We start from the raw sequence: 16,857 nt of genomic DNA on the forward strand, positions 1-16,857 counted from the left end.
AGTGAGGGGAGTGGTCATGGAGACAGACAGACACAGTGACGGGAGTGGTCATGGAGACAGACAGACACAGTGAGGGGAGTGGTCATGGAGACAGACAGCCACAGTGAGGGGAGTGGTCATGGAGACAGACAGACACAGTGAGGGGAGTGGTCATGGAGACAGACAGACACAGTGACGGGAGTGGTCATGGAGACAGACAGACACAGTGACGGGAGTGGTCATGGAGACAGACAGACACAGTGAGGGGACTGGTCATGGAGACAGACAGACACAGTGAGGGGAGTGGTCATGGAGACAGACAGACACAATGAGGGGAGTGGTCATGGAGACAGACAGACACAGTGAGGGGAGTGGTCATGGAGACAGCCACAGTGAGGGGACTGGTCATGGAGACAGACAGCCACAGTGAGGGGACTGGTCATGGAGACAGACAGACACAGTGAGGGGAGTGGTCATGGAGACAGACAGCCACAGTGAGGGGACTGGTCATGGAGACAGACAGACACAGTGAGGGGAGTGGTCATGGAGACAGACAGACACAGTGAGGGGACTGGTCATGGAGACAGACAGACACAGTGAGGGGAGTGGTCATGGAGACAGACACAGTGAGGGGAGTGGTCATGGAGACAGACAGACACAGTGAGGGGAGTGGTCATGGAGACAGACAGACACAGTGAGGGGACTGGTCATGGAGACAGACACAGTGAGGGGAGTGGTCATGGAGACAGACAGACACAGTGATGGGAGTGGTCATGGAGACAGACAGACACAGTGAGGGGACTGGTCATGGAGACAGACAGACACAGTGAGGGGAGTGGTCATGGAGACAGACAGCCACAGTGAGGGGACGTCATGGAGACAGACAGAGACAGTGAGGGGAGTGGTCATGGAGACAGACAGACACAGTGAGGGGAGTGGTCATGGAGACAGACAGACACAGTGAGGGGAGTGGTCATGGAGACAGACAGACACAGTGAGGGGAGTGGTCATGGAGACAGACAGACACAGTGAGGGGAGTGGTCATGGAGACAGACAGACACAGTGAGGGCAGTGGTCATGGAGACAGACAGACACAGTGAGGGGACTGGTCATGGAGACAGACAGCCACAGTGAGGGGAGTGGTCATGGAGACAGACAGACACAGTGAGGGGAGTGGTCATGGAGACAGACAGACACAGTGAGGGGAGTGGTCATGGAGACAGACACAGTGAGGGGAGTGGTCATGGAGAAAGCCACAGTGAGGGGACTGGTCATGGAGACAGCCACAGTGAGGGGAGTGGTCATGGAGACAGACAGCCACAATGAGGGGAGTGGTCATGGAGACAGACAGACACAGTGAGGGGAGTGGTCATGGAGACAGACAGACACAGTGAGGGGAGTGGTCATGGAGACAGACAGACACAGTGAGGGGAGTGGTCATGGAGACAGACACAGTGACGGGAGTGGTCATGGAGACAGACAGACACAGTGAGGGGAGTGGTCATGGAGACAGACAGACACAGTGAGGGGAGTGGTCATGGAGACAGACAGACACAGTGACGGGAGTGGTCATGGAGACAGACAGACACAGTGAGGGGACTGGTCATGGAGACAGACAGCCACAGTGAGGGGACTGGTCATGGAGACAGACAGACACAGTGAGGGGACTGGTCATGGAGACAGACAGCCACAGTGAGGGGACTGGTCATGGAGACAGACACAGTGAGGGGAGTGGTCATGGAGACAGACAGACACAGTGAGGGGAGTGGTCATGGAGACAGACAGACACAGTGAGGGGACTGGTCATGGAGACAGACAGCCACAGTGAGGGGAGTGGTCATGGAGACAGACAGACACAGTGAGGGGAGTGGTCATGGAGACAGACACAGTGAGGGGAGTGGTCATGGAGACAGACACAGTGAGGGGAGTGGTCATGGAGACAGCCACAGTGAGGGGACTGGTCATGGAGACAGCCACAGTGAGGGGACTGGTCATGGAGACAGACAGCCACAATGAGGGGAGTGGTCATGGAGACAGACAGACACAGTGAGGGGAGTGGTCATGGAGACAGACAGACACAGTGAGGGGAGTGGTCATGGAGACAGACAGACACAGTGAGGGGAGTGGTCATGGAGACAGACAGACACAGTGAGGGGACTGGTCATGGAGACAGACAGACACAGTGAGGGGAGTGGTCATGGAGACAGACAGACACAGTGAGGGGACTGGTCATGGAGACAGACAGACACAGTGAGGGGACTGGTCATGGAGACAGACAGCCACAATGAGGGGAGTGGTCATGGAGACAGACAGACACAGTGAGGGGAGTGGTCATGGAGACAGACAGACACAGTGAGGGGACTGGTCATGGAGACAGACAGACACAGTGAGGGGAGTGGTCATGGAGACAGACAGACACAGTGAGGGGACTGGTCATGGAGACAGACAGACACAGTGAGGGGAGTGGTCATGGAGACAGACAGCCACAATGAGGGGAGTGGTCATGGAGACAGACAGACACAGTGACGGGAGTGGTCATGGAGACAGACAGACACAGTGAGGGGACTGGTCATGGAGACAGACAGCCACAGTGAGGGGACTGGTCATGGAGACAGACAGACACAGTGAGGGGACTGGTCATGGAGACAGACAGCCACAGTGAGGGGACTGGTCATGGAGACAGACAGCCACAGTGAGGGGACTGGTCATGGAGACAGCCACAGTGAGGGGACTGGTCATGGAGACAGACAGCCACAGTGAGGGGACTGGTCATGGAGACAGACAGACACAGTGAGGGGAGTGGTCATGGAGACAGCCACAGTGAGGGGACTGGTCATGGAGTGAGGGGACTGGTCATGGAGACAGACAGCCACAGTGAGGGGACTGGTCATGGAGACAGACAGACACTGTGAGGGGAGTGGTCATGGAGACAGACAGACACAATGAGGGGAGTGGTCATGGAGACAGACAGACACAGTGAGGGGAGTGGTCATGGAGACAGCCACAGTGAGGGGAGTGGTCATGGAGACAGACAGCCACAGTGAGGGGACTGGTCATGGAGACAGACAGCCACAGTGAGGGGACTGGTCATGGAGACAGACAGCCACAGTGAGGGGACTGGTCATGGAGACAGACAGCCACAGTGAGGGGACGTCATGGAGACAGACAGACACAGTGAGGGGACTGGTCATGGAGACAGACAGCCACAGTGAGGGGACTGGTCATGGAGACAGACACAGTGATGGGAGTGGTCATGGAGACAGACAGCCACAGTGAGGGGAGTGGTCATGGAGACAGACAGCCACAGTGAGGGGACTGGTCATGGAGACAGACAGACACAGTGAGGGGACTGGTCATGGAGACAGACAGCCACAGTGAGGGGACTGGTCATGGAGACAGACAGCCACAGTGAGGGGACTGGTCATGGACGTGGAGACAGCCCCAATGAGGGAACTGGTCGTGGAGACAGCCCCAATGAGGGAACTGGTCGTGGAGACAGCCACAATGAGGGAACTGGTCGTGGAGACAGCCACAGTGAGGGAACTGGTCGTGGAGACAGACAGCCACAGTGAGGAGACTGGTCGTGGATACAGCCACAGTGAGGGGACTGGTCATGGAGACAGACAGCCACAGTGAGGGGACTGGTCGTGGAGACAGACAGCCACAGTGAGGGGACTGGTCATGGAGACAGACAGCCACAGTGAGGGGACTGGTCATGGAGACAGACAGCCACAGTGAAGGGACTGGTCATGGAGACAGCCACAGTGAGGGGACTGATCATGGAGACAGACAGCCCCAATGAGGGAACTGGTCGTGGAGACAGCCCCAATGAGGGAACTGGTCGTGGAGACAGACAGCCCCAATGAGGGGACTGGTCGTGGAGACAGCCACAGGAAAAACGTTGTCCCAGGCATTGCCGAGTCTGTTGGTGATTCCTGTTGTCTGACGTATCACCTAATACGCACGTTAAGGATCCCATAATCGGCATACGCGCCAATCACACTCCCAGAATAAGTGTGTTTGCCGAATGCGCATGATGAAAATGACCGTACAAGTACAAAAGCCAAGATATAATCTGTATCGTACATACAAATTAACCAACCAGTTTTTGTTCTGAGGATTAGCCAGATATAACTTTTGTCGTCAGTTTCAGATCATTAGTCAGATATAACCTTTGTCGTTCAGCGGACTAGTCAGATATAGCCTGTGTATTACCTTCGCCGTCAGTTCAGAGGACTCAGTAGTCAGATAAAACCTTTATCGTTCAGAGGATTAGTCAGATAAAACTTTTATCGTTCAGAGGATTAGTCAGGCGTGACCTTTGTCGTTAAGAGGACTAGTCAGATGTGACTTTTGTCGTTCAGATAATTAGTCAGATAAAACCTTTATCGTTCAGAGGATTAGTTAGATATAGCCTTTATCTGACAGCTTTATCGTTCAGAGGATTAGTTAGATATAGCCTTTATCTGACAGCTTTATCGTTCAGAGGATTAGTCAGATATAGCCTTTATCTGACAGCTTTATCGTTCAGAGGATTAGTTAGATATAGCCTTTATCTGACAGCTTTATCGTTCAGAGGATTAGTTAGATATAGCCTTTATCTGACAGCTTTATCGTTCAGAGGATTAGTCAGATACAGCCTTTATCTGACAGCTTTATCGTTCAGAGGATTAGTTAGATATAGCCTTTATCGTTCAAAGGATTAGTCAGATACAGCCTTTATCTGACAGCTTTATCGTTCAGAGGATTAGTCAGATATAGCCTTTATCGTTCAAAGGATTAGTCAGATACAGCCTTTATCGTTCAAAGGATTAGTCAGATACAGCCTTTATCGTTCAAAGGATTAGTCAGATACAGCCTTTATCGTTCAAAGGATTAGTCAGATATAGCCTTTATCCTGACGTTCAGAGGATATGAAATGATATGTGATATGATATGATAGGATACTCATTATAGCGCCTATGTCATTCGGTCGGACTGAGATCAAGTTCTAAGTGTTTTACATACACGGAGTCATTAAACTGATTCAGTTGTCCATAACACGGCACCGGAACGATTAGCCAGATATAATCCTCATCGTTCAAGTGCCACATATAACCTCTCGGCGGAAGATCACCGAGTCAGATACACCATTTCACAGGATCAGATTTCGTGCATTCATCAGATTATACGAAGCAATTGTTTCTGCATAATATTCACTTCAGTTTCTGTTTAGTCAATAAAATTTTGCATGACCGGGCCCGGAGGCACGTCAGTGGCAGTGGAACTAATAGTACACTTTAGACGTCAGGGGGACAATTCCAAGTTGCGGCAGGAGACTTCACACATTGGAAGGATAATTCGGCAGCTAGACGCTTCAGATGTCTGGTAGAATCCAACCCATGTGGTCGCCAGTGTGCAGCATGCCGCGGCACTTGACGCGGCACTGAAAACTGACTCGAAGAACCCAGTAGCAGCTTGAAACTTCTGTACTACTCAGTTATGATAAGTTCCACTCTGATAGCACAGAAATATATATAAGCATGCACTCAAGATCTGACTAAGCACGTTAGGTTATGCTACTGGTCAGGCATCTGCTTCAGTAGCCAGATGTCGGTGGTCAGTGTACTATGAACCGAGTATGGATTTGTCCGAACATGACGCCGCGCGGCGGCGACACTTTTTGGTTACGCACAAACAGCCGCGATCTGGCAAGTAATGCATGGATGTCAATTGTGTGAAAGATACAGCTCAGCAAATAATGCTGCCCCAGGCACTTCGCGGGTAAACCATATCTGTCCAGGGCAGTTCTCATGTGGGTACATTTCTTTCGTTGCGAACCCACATGGGAGATCATTGCTGCCCAGAATTGTGTCCCCTACTTCAAAATCGTGTCCAAAATGGCTGCCGAGGGAGAAAACGTGACAGGTGAAAAAGATAAATCTGACGATCAGCAGCCAGATGCAGCTTCTATCGACTCCTTTACAATCGAAGGTAATTCGTTGGTAGTTAGCGCTACTCAGATAACCATAGATATTATTGGTTTGTTGTTTGACAAGATATTTATTGAAGTTGTGACGGTGCCGCGGAGTCTGCCACTTCAATCCATATGTGTGACGCTGTCTGCTATCATCGCTCATTAGGCTTGCTGAATGGAACTCATTGAAAAACGAGACTATCATTGTCTTATGAAGATCTCTTTTTTTTAGCAGCAAACAAGTACTGTGTACATCATGCTCTGCATGCTTTTCCACTTATCTGTAGGAGAATAGAACAACCTAGTTTGCTGGGTGGTATTACTTTTGACATTTTTACAGTTGTAAATGAAGTATGGTGGTTTATGGGTGTATGCAGTTGCAGTTTGTTTCCAGCTGTTAGATATGCATATGTTTGTTGTGTTTCTTAATGGTGAGAATACCCATGTGAGGAAGAAATTGGCTGCAAAAATTTAATGGTAAACTTTAAAAAATATAATTCATTTGGATTATTGGAAGCCTGATTTTGTCTGATTCTGTCTGTCTGGTTTTGTGTGCAGCTTTGCTTCTAATCAAAGAAGCCCAGCAGCAACATGGTTTGCGGCATGGTGACTACCAGAGATATAGGTATGTATTTCAGGATTAGGTGGTGTGATTGGCTCCCCCCACCCCACCCCCCTCCATCCCCAAATGAATTGCATCATGACCTGGAAAAAAAACAAAATAGTAGGGAGGGTTTGCAGACCCACTTTCGTCTGATTTTCCTGGAGGTTCCCTTGTTATCTTTAGTGAGAACCGGATGCATGTGCATGTCTCCATTTCCTGTTTTTTCAAGGTCACAGAAAGGCTAAAATTTCATCGTGGAAATCACTGTTTAATTACACATACTTAACCGTGACCCACTAGTGCAGACTCCGGCAGGGGTCTGACATACCTGTCCTGTACAAAGTACTATCCACCTATGCGGAGAAAACGAAAGTAGCTACGGTATTTCCTTTATAACAAAAGGATTTTGAATGTTTTCGGTAACTATTTTTGCAAGTTTATATGATAATAATAATAATAATGTACATTTATATAGTGCCCTTTCTCACTAAGAGCTCAGGGTGTTTTACATGAAAGAACAAGAGAGGCAAGGCCTTCAAGACTCACTTGTGATACACTTTAAACCAAAAAAAACCCCAAAAAATCTCATCGTTAAAATGTGTTCTGTATTTGTTATTATAAAGCTTCGGGTTAAAAGAAAAAGAAAAAAAGAAAAAAAAAGTCCTAACGGCAGATTCGAACCCTGCGTGTTCGGGTGAGAAGAAACTGTCTTACCCATTACACTTTCGTGGCTCCTTAGCTGACGTTCAAAAATATATTTAAACATGCTTTTTTAAAGGGCGATAAATCGATTACGGTATTCGCAGTGAGAACGCTATTTAAATCATATTATTCTGGTGTAACTTGGGCATTCAAAAAATCTTTAAGGGCAATTAAAAATTCTTTTTAAGTCAGCGGTAAAGAAGACGTGGCTATCGCCGCAATCACACTGCAACATTTAGCCGTTTTCTCAGGATCTAGATAGATGTACAAGTTTGGTTACACCCGGTTGACATGGTTGATTCAATTTCTCTTTTATGTTCATTCTAGTTTTATAGTTTTAAAGTTGATATGAAAATTGAGTATTTTGTTAAACTAATAACATGTAGAGCCAAGTACAAGTACTTCTCAATGTCGTATGAAGTGAAAAGGATTCCATTTTGAGAAAACTCAAGACTGGAAATTTTTACGTTTCATCAATTAAAGGATATTAACTCAATGGTTTATTATTTTTAACTGTGAATTCCGACTGATTCTGTGGATATTTTTATGGCAGTTTGGGGCATAATCCAATAAGTGATGAGGCGTTCACAAATCTTTCTCTGAATAAATATTTAATGGTCTCCTTCTCCAACTTTCCATCACATGTTATCGTGTATTGTCGATTGAATATAGGATTGAACGGGCAGGTCAACAACTTGAAACAAAATGGCGTCGTTCATGTTTGCAAGGAATATAAGCACACGCTTTGAATATGTATAAGTATGTGTACGCAATTGATTTTTGCCCATGACCTTCAGGGCTCAGCCAATAGATCTATAAAGTCTACTCATCGTATTTATTTTAGTATTTTCCGAAAAAGACCACTTGGGTGAATGAACATAGTGAAAGCCCTGTACACTGAGAGTAAAACACACAAGCTTTTTATGTATTGAGTATAATTTCAAAGTGTAATGTTTAAGATGAGAAAGATCAGTTTAAAGCAAATTAAGCCCCATAGCATTAATTACAGATTAATTTCCCTTTTTTTTTTTTTTACTATCTGCACCAAAGACATGTAAAATAAATAAAACTTCCATGCTTAGAAAAAGAAGTTCCTGTTTGAACAAAAAATGATAAAAATGACTGCACTTGTTGTTGTGTCAGAATATCAGATCAAAGTGCCAAGTTTAGAAAATAAAAAATATATAAATATAACAGTAAATTCAGTTTGCATATAATTTGGCTTCTTTTTAAAAAAAATTTTGTGTGCCCATCCCAGAGGTGCAATATTGTTTTAAACAAGATGACTGGAAAGAACTGAATTTTTCCAATTTTTATGCAAAATTTGGTGTCAACTGACAAAGTATTTGCAGAGAAAATGGCAATGTTAAACTTAAAGTTTAACACGGACACACACACACACACACACACACACACACAGACAACCGAACACCGGGTTAAAACATAGACTCACTTTGTTTACACAAGTAACATAAAACATTCATGACCACTCTTTCTCAAAAACCTCTTCCCTCCACTCACACTCTCCCTTTCCCACTCTACATGCATCCAAAGTGAGCTGACATGGGTGGTGTTGGAGAAAAGGAAGCTGAGAGTACTTATAGATAGGTTTTAAAAAGATGAGTCTTTAGTGATGAGCGAAAAGCAGAAATAGAATCAGATGCACGGATATGATGAGGAAGGTTGTTCCAGATGTGAGGAGCAGCAAAGAAGAAAGAACGTTCACCATAGGTTTTTGTATTGACATGAGGAAGTTTCAAAAGGTAACAGTCAGAGGAAGAGTAGAGATTTCTTGTGGGAGTGTAAACACTGATAAGGTCAGAAAGATAAGTAGGTCCTGTGGAGTGGAAAGCAGAATAGCAGAGACACACAACTTTGTATTTAATTCTCGCTTCAGTGGGGAGCCAATGTAGAGTGCAGAGGTGAGGAGAAATGTGATCAGTATATGGGACTCTGAGAGTCAGAGGGGCAGCATTGTTTTGAAGTTTTTGAATTTGCTGAAGAATATTATGTGGACAGCCTATGAGAAGAGAATTACAGTAGTCAATTCGTGACAGCACAAAAGCAGAAATAAGAGTTTTAGTAGTTTCAACAGAAAGGTATTGACGGATAGAGTTGATGCGACGCAGTTTACAATTGACTATGCGTATCAGATTTACTACCTGAGCATGCATGCTGAGGTTCGAGTCAAGAATGACTCCAAGGTTCCTTGCTGATTTAGAAAACTGAACTGTGGCATCACCAAAGAGGCAGGAAAAGAAGTAGATGCGGACATTCTTGCAGAAATAATCATAGCTTCAATTTTGTCATCATTCAACTTTAGTTTGTTGAATGTCATCCAGGATTTAACATTGAGAATACAATCCTGCATTGACAGAATCAGACTGCATACTTGGTTTGGTTCTGCAGACTTTTGAAGCTGAGTATCATCAGCAAAAGTGTGGTGAAGAACAGAATGGCCAGAAATCTGAGAAATGACATCAGAAAGAGGAGCAGTGTACAGAACGAACAGAACAGGGCCCAGGACAGAGCCTTGTGGCACACCATAGGAGATCAGGGCTGGATCAGGCTTAAAGTTACTAACAGAGACAATCTGAAAGCGGTTGGATAGCTATGAAGAAAACCAACTCAGAACTGTTGAGTGAATCCCAAAAACATGTTCAAGTCTGGAAAGGAGTATGCTGTGGTCTGTTGTGTCAAACGCAGCCGACAGATCGAGCAAAGTTAACACAGTTTACCTTTATCAACAGACAGTAACAGGTCATTAACTACTTTCAACAAATCAGTTTTAGTGCTATGGCCAGATCTATATGCTGACTGAAATGAAGAGAACAGGTTGTTTAATGCTAAATGGTCTGAAAGTTGGGAGATAATTTTTTCAATAATTTTGGACACAAAAGCAAGGTTGAATACAGGGCGAAAACTTTTGAGGTTGTTGTGATCCAGAATGGCTTTCTTTAGCAGGGGCTTAACAAGTGCAGTTTTGTATACATCAGGGAAGACACCAGAAATTAAATTAAAGAATCATTTATAATGTTTGTAATTGCAGGCAAAACAACACCCAAACACTCATACAGTTGTGGTGTGGGAAGGGGTCCAGGTCACATGTTTTTGGAGCAGACTTTTTGAACACACTAAGAACGTCTGTCTCTGAAACAGGTGTGAAAACAACAAAAGGAACACCTTGAAATTCTTTTCCCAAGGGATATGACACAAGTGACTGTGAATCCAGTTCTTTCCTGAGGTTAACTATTTTTTAGCAGAAAAAAATCTGAAAAGACACTGGGCAGTAATGAAAATGGATAGATAGAAGGAAGCAAAGAAGATTTTGTTCTGCCACAAAGCTTATTTGTAATGCAATATAGTTCTTTGCTTGATTTAGCTTCCCTTTTAGTCTTCCCTTTGTGCACAAGAAAGGTAACAAAGTTCTTGGCTTTCTGGTAGATTTGTTTGTAGACAGTTAAACCAGATACCTTCCACTGTGCTTCCGCATGTCGCCTCTCTCTCCTCGCTGCTAGCAGTTCCTCACCAGGAAGCCCAAACCATGGACACGACGCCTTCCTGGACGACACCCTGCAACGTGATGCAGGGGCGTGCTTGTCCAGTGCTGCCTGAAGGGCAGTGTTGTACTGGTCAGCAGAACAGTCCAAAAAGCACTCAAGTCCTGATCTCAGGTCATCACGAAAAGCTGCCCTGTCTATAGCACGAATGTTGCGCACGCTTTGACACACTGTCACAGAGGAGGGGATGTCTGTGTTGAGGACACTAACTGCACTCAAATGGTCAGACTCTAAGTCATGATTCACATCAGACGATTGATGAACTCCATCGCTGGGCCTCTCAATCACCAAATCAAGAGTATGACCTTGCTTGTGGGTAGGTCCACGCACAGTCTGAGAAAGGTTGTACATATTTAGAAGTTCCAAGAATTTCACAGCACTACGATCAGTGGAACTGTCAACATGAAAGTTAAAATCCCCTTAAAGACACAGATTTCCATGAAGACAGTTACAGTAGTCCCAAAGATTAGGAAACTGTTCAAAGAACATGGTCTCCGTTAAACTTATCAACAGAGGTGGGCCAGGGGCGATACACACACATAAAGTGCAGCACACTATGCTGGGAAGTGAGGGACACTTGAAGCAGTTCAAAGGATGAGTGGGTAAAGGAAAATGTGGAGGTGAAGGTAAGGTGGGGAGTGAGAGTGTCTGTAAATGACTGCAATACCGCCGCCATGACCAGAGGCACGAGGCAGTGACTTGATGGCATAACCACTGGGGGCAAGATCAGCACGTACTGCTTCGTTTCCACGGGGCTTGAGCCACGTCTCCACAATAAACAGTAAATCAATGTTGTTGTCAACAATAAAAGAAGAAATAGCGGTTCTTTTCTCTCTGCAGTTGGGACCAACAGACTGTGCGTTGAAAGATGCAATCTTAAGACCAGAGGGCTTACAATTGTTGGACGAGTGGGGGTGGAGGGGAATGGAGATCAGGTTGTTGAAGTTCACAGAGGGAAGAAGTTTGATCGGCGATTGGTCATCAACTGGACAGGGGGAGTGGAGGACTTGATGTCTTGTAGGCACAAGCACTGGGATGGACCTACTGTGTAAAAATCTCTGGTGCCCACCTCGAAACGGCCGTCACTTTCTCTTCTTTGATGAGCATGAAGCCCACTGATCTGACTGCAGATCTGAGCATGGAACCCGACTGTGAATACCGAGATGACAAAGTTTGTCACACACGGACATAGTAATGTTAGACTGCGTACACTGAAGCGACAGTAATTCAGTTCTACTGTAAAAGACTCGAGTGGTCGGCGACGACACTGGACTCTGCTCTGCAGTTTCTTCCGCACATTCAGGTTGCTCGTTCTATGGCTGACAGCTGAGCAGCTCAGCATAATGGATGAAAGAAGAAGAAAGTGAGGTTGACAAATTGAACCATAAGTCCCTTGTCCGTGGTCAAAAAGTGACAGAAAATACACCAGAATGACCAGCATTCCATCAGTAGAAAGACTGTCATAATCACGAAAACACTGTAACTCACACTCAGACATACATACAACACCAGAGCTATTCCCTCAAGCATGTAAGGCGACAGGAGATAACTCTAATCTCGATATATACATTATACACATTATTTGCTGTAGTCTTCTCTGTTTACTTTGAGCGTGTTTCATGTCAAATTTCTGCCATTGTGTATTTGAACTGAGGCATTTATAAACTCTGCCGAAAAGTTGTCCTCAGGGGAAACACAGGCAGTGTAAACTCAGAAAAGCTTGTCATGGTCATGGGCTGTCCATGACATCATTATGATATGACCTACTTCTTGCTCTGCATGCAACAGAAGGAGGCCTGCAAACCCTCCTTAGTATTAAGATAATTTCAAAATTACTTCTTCCATTTTTAGAATTCACTTTTAGGATGTGCTGTTGTTTCTTCTTCTTCTGCTTCTTCTCATTCATTAGATGGACACCTGCTGTTGTTTCTAGAGACAGCTGGTGAACTGCCTGTGCCACTTTTATCTAACCTGGGACAACTACGACTCAATTTGAAGCTGTGACAGAGACTGTTAGTGTTACCATTTACATGGATAAGTCCCATAGCAGCATGGTAGCTAACTGTATGGTGACATAAGATGAAGATGTAACAGAGACTGTCAGTCTTACCATTTACATGGATAAGTCCCATAGCAGCATGGTAGCTAACTGTATGGTGACATAAGATGAAGATGTAACAGAGACTGTTAGTCTTATCATTTACATTGATAAGTCCAATAGCACATGACAATTGTACAGATGTAACAGAGACTGTTCAGTCTTACCATTTACATGGATAAGTCCATAGCAGCATGGTAGCTAATGGTGATATAAATGAAGATGTAACAGAGACTGAGTCTTATCTTACAGTATCCATAGCCATGGTACTGACCACGTAATTAGATAAAGCCAGAATGGGTGGCATCTTCCAATTGATACAGTCCTTCAGCAAAAGTCTGCCATCAGAGTGATAGATATGATGACAGTGACAGTGAAATGCCATTTTCAGGAGCTGAAGTCTGCCATCAAAGTGATAGATATGATGACAGTGACAGTGAAGTGCCATTTGGTAGAGCTCAAGTCTTTCATAAAAGTGATAGATATGGTGACAGTTGAAGTGCCATTTGGTAGAGCTCAAGTCTTTCATAAAAGTGATAGATATGGTGACAGTGAAGTGCCATTTGGTAGAGCTGAAGTCTGCCATAAAAGTGATGGATATGATGACAATGACAGTGAAGTGCCATTTTCTGGAGCTAAAGTCTGCCATCAAAGTGATAGATATGATGACAGTGACATTGAGTTGTCATTTTCAGGAGCTACTGCTCACGGCGAATCCGGCGGATACGGAAGAGCCTGCACTTCCCACAGGGGGCGAGGAACAGGGTGGCTCCAAAGAAGGTGACGGTGGAACTGCTCACTGACTCCAGGTGCCCACATCATTGTCTTCTCTGTTCTCTTTTTTCTTCTTTACTTTTTCTTTTTTAGATACATGTGTTTTTACCGTAAAAACAATACTTATATTGACCTTCAGACTGCCATGGAAGCCATTTTCATATGGTGGATAATTCACTCCCTTGCCACTGCCAAGCCATACCCAGATGGCAGCTGAATATCTTTGTATTGCTGAAAGCTTGTGTGTTGTTTTGGTATTATTATATTGGTAACGTTAGCTTCTTCAAGGTTCCCGTGACTCTTACAGTGATATGGAAAAGCCTTACATCACCCAGGAGTGTGGATTTTGAAGTGATTTTATCGGCTGACTGGCGCATGTCAACAACTCGTTATCTATGCAGGTAAGCAAAATGGAGACACCTTGTCCAAGCCAAGTATGAGCAAAACTAAACATGTGTTGTGTTGCTGTCTGACGTGTTGTGTTGCTGTCTGACATGCTGTGTTGCTGTCTGACATGCTGTGTTGCTGTCTGACGTGTTGTGTTGCTGTCTGACATGCTGTGTGATGTGCTGTGTTGCTGTCTGACATGTTGTGTTGCTGTCTGACATGCTGTGTTGCTGTCTGACATGCTGTGTGATGTGCTGTGTTGCTGTCTGACATGCTGTGTTGCTGTCTGACATGCTGTGTGATGTGCTGTGTTGCTGTCTGACATGCTGTGTTGCTGTCTGACATGCTGTGTTGCTGTCTGACATGCTGTGTGATGTGCTGTGTTGCTGTCTGACGTGTTGTGTTGCTGTCTGACATGCTGTGTGATGTGCTGTGTTGCTGTCTGACATGCTGTGTGATGTGCTGTGTTGCTGTCTGACGTGTTGTGTTGCTGTCTGACATGTTGTGTTGCTGTCTGACATGTTGTGTTGCTGTCTGACATGCTGTCTGATGTGCTGTGTTGCTGTCTGACATGTTGTGTTGCTGTCTGACATGCTGTGTTGCTGTCTGACATGCTGTGTTGCTGTCTGACATGCTGTCTGATGTGCTGTGTTGCTGTCTGACATGCTGTGTTGCTGTCTGACGTGCTGTGTTGCTGTCTGACATGCTGTGTGATGTGCTGTGTTGCTGTCTGACATGCTGTGTTGCTGTCTGACATGCTGTGTGATGTGCTGTGTTGCTGTCTGACATGCTGTGTTGCTGTCTGACGTGCTGTGTTGCTGTTGTCTGACATGCTGTGTGATGTGCTGTGTTGCTGTCTGACATGCTGTCTCACATGCTGTGTTGCTGTTGTCTGACATGCTGTTGATGTGCTGTGTTGCTGTCTGACGTGTTGTGTTGCTGTCTGACATGCTGTCTGACATGCTGTGTTGCTGTCTGACATGCTGTGTTGCTGTCTGACATGCTGTCTGACGTGTTGTGTTGCTGTCTGACATGCTGTGTGATGTGCTGTGTTGCTGTCTGACGTGCTGTGTTGCTGTCTGACATGCTGTGTTGCTGTCTGACATGCTGTCTGATGTGCTGTGTTGCTGTCTGACATGCTGTCTGATGTGCTGTGTTGCTGTCTGATGTGCTGTGTTGCTGTCTGACATGCTGTGTTGCTGTCTGACATGCTGTCTGATGTGCTGTGTTGCTGTCTGAGGTGCTGTGTTGCTGTCTGACATGCTGTCTGATGTGCTGTGTTGCTGTCTGACATGCTGTGTTGCTGTCTGACATGCTGTGTGATGTGCTGTGTTGCTGTCTGACGTGCTGTGTTGCTGTCTGACATGTTGTGTTGCTGTCTGACGTGTTGTGTTGCTGTCTGACATGCTGTGTTGCTGTCTGACATGTTGTGTTGCTGTCTGACATGCTGTGTTGCTGTCTGACATGCTGTTGATGTGTTGCTGTCTGACATGCTGTGTTGCTGTCTGACATGCTGTGTGATGTGCTGTGTTGCTGTCTGACATGCTGTGTTGCTGTCTGACATGCTGTGTTGCTGTCTGACATGCTGTGTGATGTGCTGTGTTGCTGTCTGACGTGTTGTGTTGCTGTCTGACATGCTGTGTGATGTGCTGTGTTGCTGTCTGACATGCTGTGTGATGTGCTGTGTTGCTGTCTGACATGTTGTGTTGCTGTCTGACATGTTGTGTTGCTGTCTGACATGTTGTGTTGCTGTCTGACATGTTGTGTTGCTGTCTGACATGCTGTCTGATGTGCTGTGTTGCTGTCTGACGTGTTGTGTTGCTGTCTGACATGCTGTGTTGCTGTCTGACATGCTGTGTTGCTGTCTGACATGCTGTCTGATGTGCTGTGTTGTGTCTGTCTGACATGCTGTGTGATGTGTTGTGTTGCTTGCTGAACATGGCTGTGTTGCTGTCTGACATGGCTGTTGATGTGTTTGCTGTCTGACTTGCGTGTTGCTGTCTGACATGCTGTTCTGACATTTGTGTGGTTGCTGTCTGACATGCTGTGTGGATGTGTTTGTGTTGCTGTCTGACATGCTGTTGAGTGTTGTTTGCTGTCTGAGGCTGTGTGCAGTCCTACATGCGTGTGATGTGTTGTGTTTGCTGTCTGACAACTGTGTTCTGTCCTGACATGCAGTGTGAATGTTGTGTTGCTGTCTGACATGCTGTTGGATGTGTTGTGTTGCTGTCTGACAAGCTGTTGCTGTCTGACATGCAGTGTTGCAGTCTGACATGCTGTGTTGCTGTCTGACATGCTGTTCTGATGTGCTGTGTTGCTTGTCTGACATATTGCTTGTCTGAGGTGCTGTGTTGCTGTCTGATGTGCTGTGTTGCTGTCTGACATGCTGTGTTGCTGTCTGACATGCTGTCTGATGTGCTGTGTTGCTGTCTGAGGTGCTGTGTTGCTGTCTGACATGCTGTCTGATGTGCTGTGTTGCTGTCTGACATGCTGTGTTGCTGTCTGACATGCTGTGTGATGTGCTGTGTTGCTGTCTGACATGCTGTGTTGCTGTCTGATGTGCTGTGTTGCTGTCTGACGTGTTGTGTTGCTGTCTGACATGCTGTGTGATGTGTTGTGTTGCTGTCTGACATGCTGTGTTGCTGTCTGACATGCTGTTGATGTGTTGCTGTCTGACATGCTGTGTTGCTGTCTGACATGCTGTCTGACATGTTGTGTTGCTGTCTGACATGCTGTGTGATGTGTTGTGTTGCTGTCTGACATGCTGTGTTGCTGTCTGACATGCTGTGTGATGTGC

General features: G+C 45.8%; 1 protein-coding gene across 1 annotated transcript in view; it reads left to right on the plus strand.

Annotated features, from left to right (window-relative positions):
- Window positions 1-5,849: 5,849 nt before the first annotated feature.
- LOC143293087 (signal recognition particle subunit SRP68-like) overlaps window positions 5,850-16,857 on the plus strand; it is a 28,858-nt gene continuing 17,850 nt past the window's right edge. Inside the window, exons 1-3 of the mRNA XM_076603990.1 lie at window positions 5,850-5,952; window positions 6,494-6,560; window positions 13,595-13,708. Coding sequence (XP_076460105.1) covers window positions 5,859-5,952; window positions 6,494-6,560; window positions 13,595-13,708 — 275 coding nt within the window. The 5' untranslated portion in view covers window positions 5,850-5,858. The remainder of the gene's footprint in view (window positions 5,953-6,493; window positions 6,561-13,594; window positions 13,709-16,857) is intronic.

This window comes from Babylonia areolata, chromosome 18 (assembly GCF_041734735.1).
Source record: "Babylonia areolata isolate BAREFJ2019XMU chromosome 18, ASM4173473v1, whole genome shotgun sequence".
Lineage (NCBI taxonomy): Eukaryota > Metazoa > Mollusca > Gastropoda > Neogastropoda > Buccinidae > Babylonia > Babylonia areolata.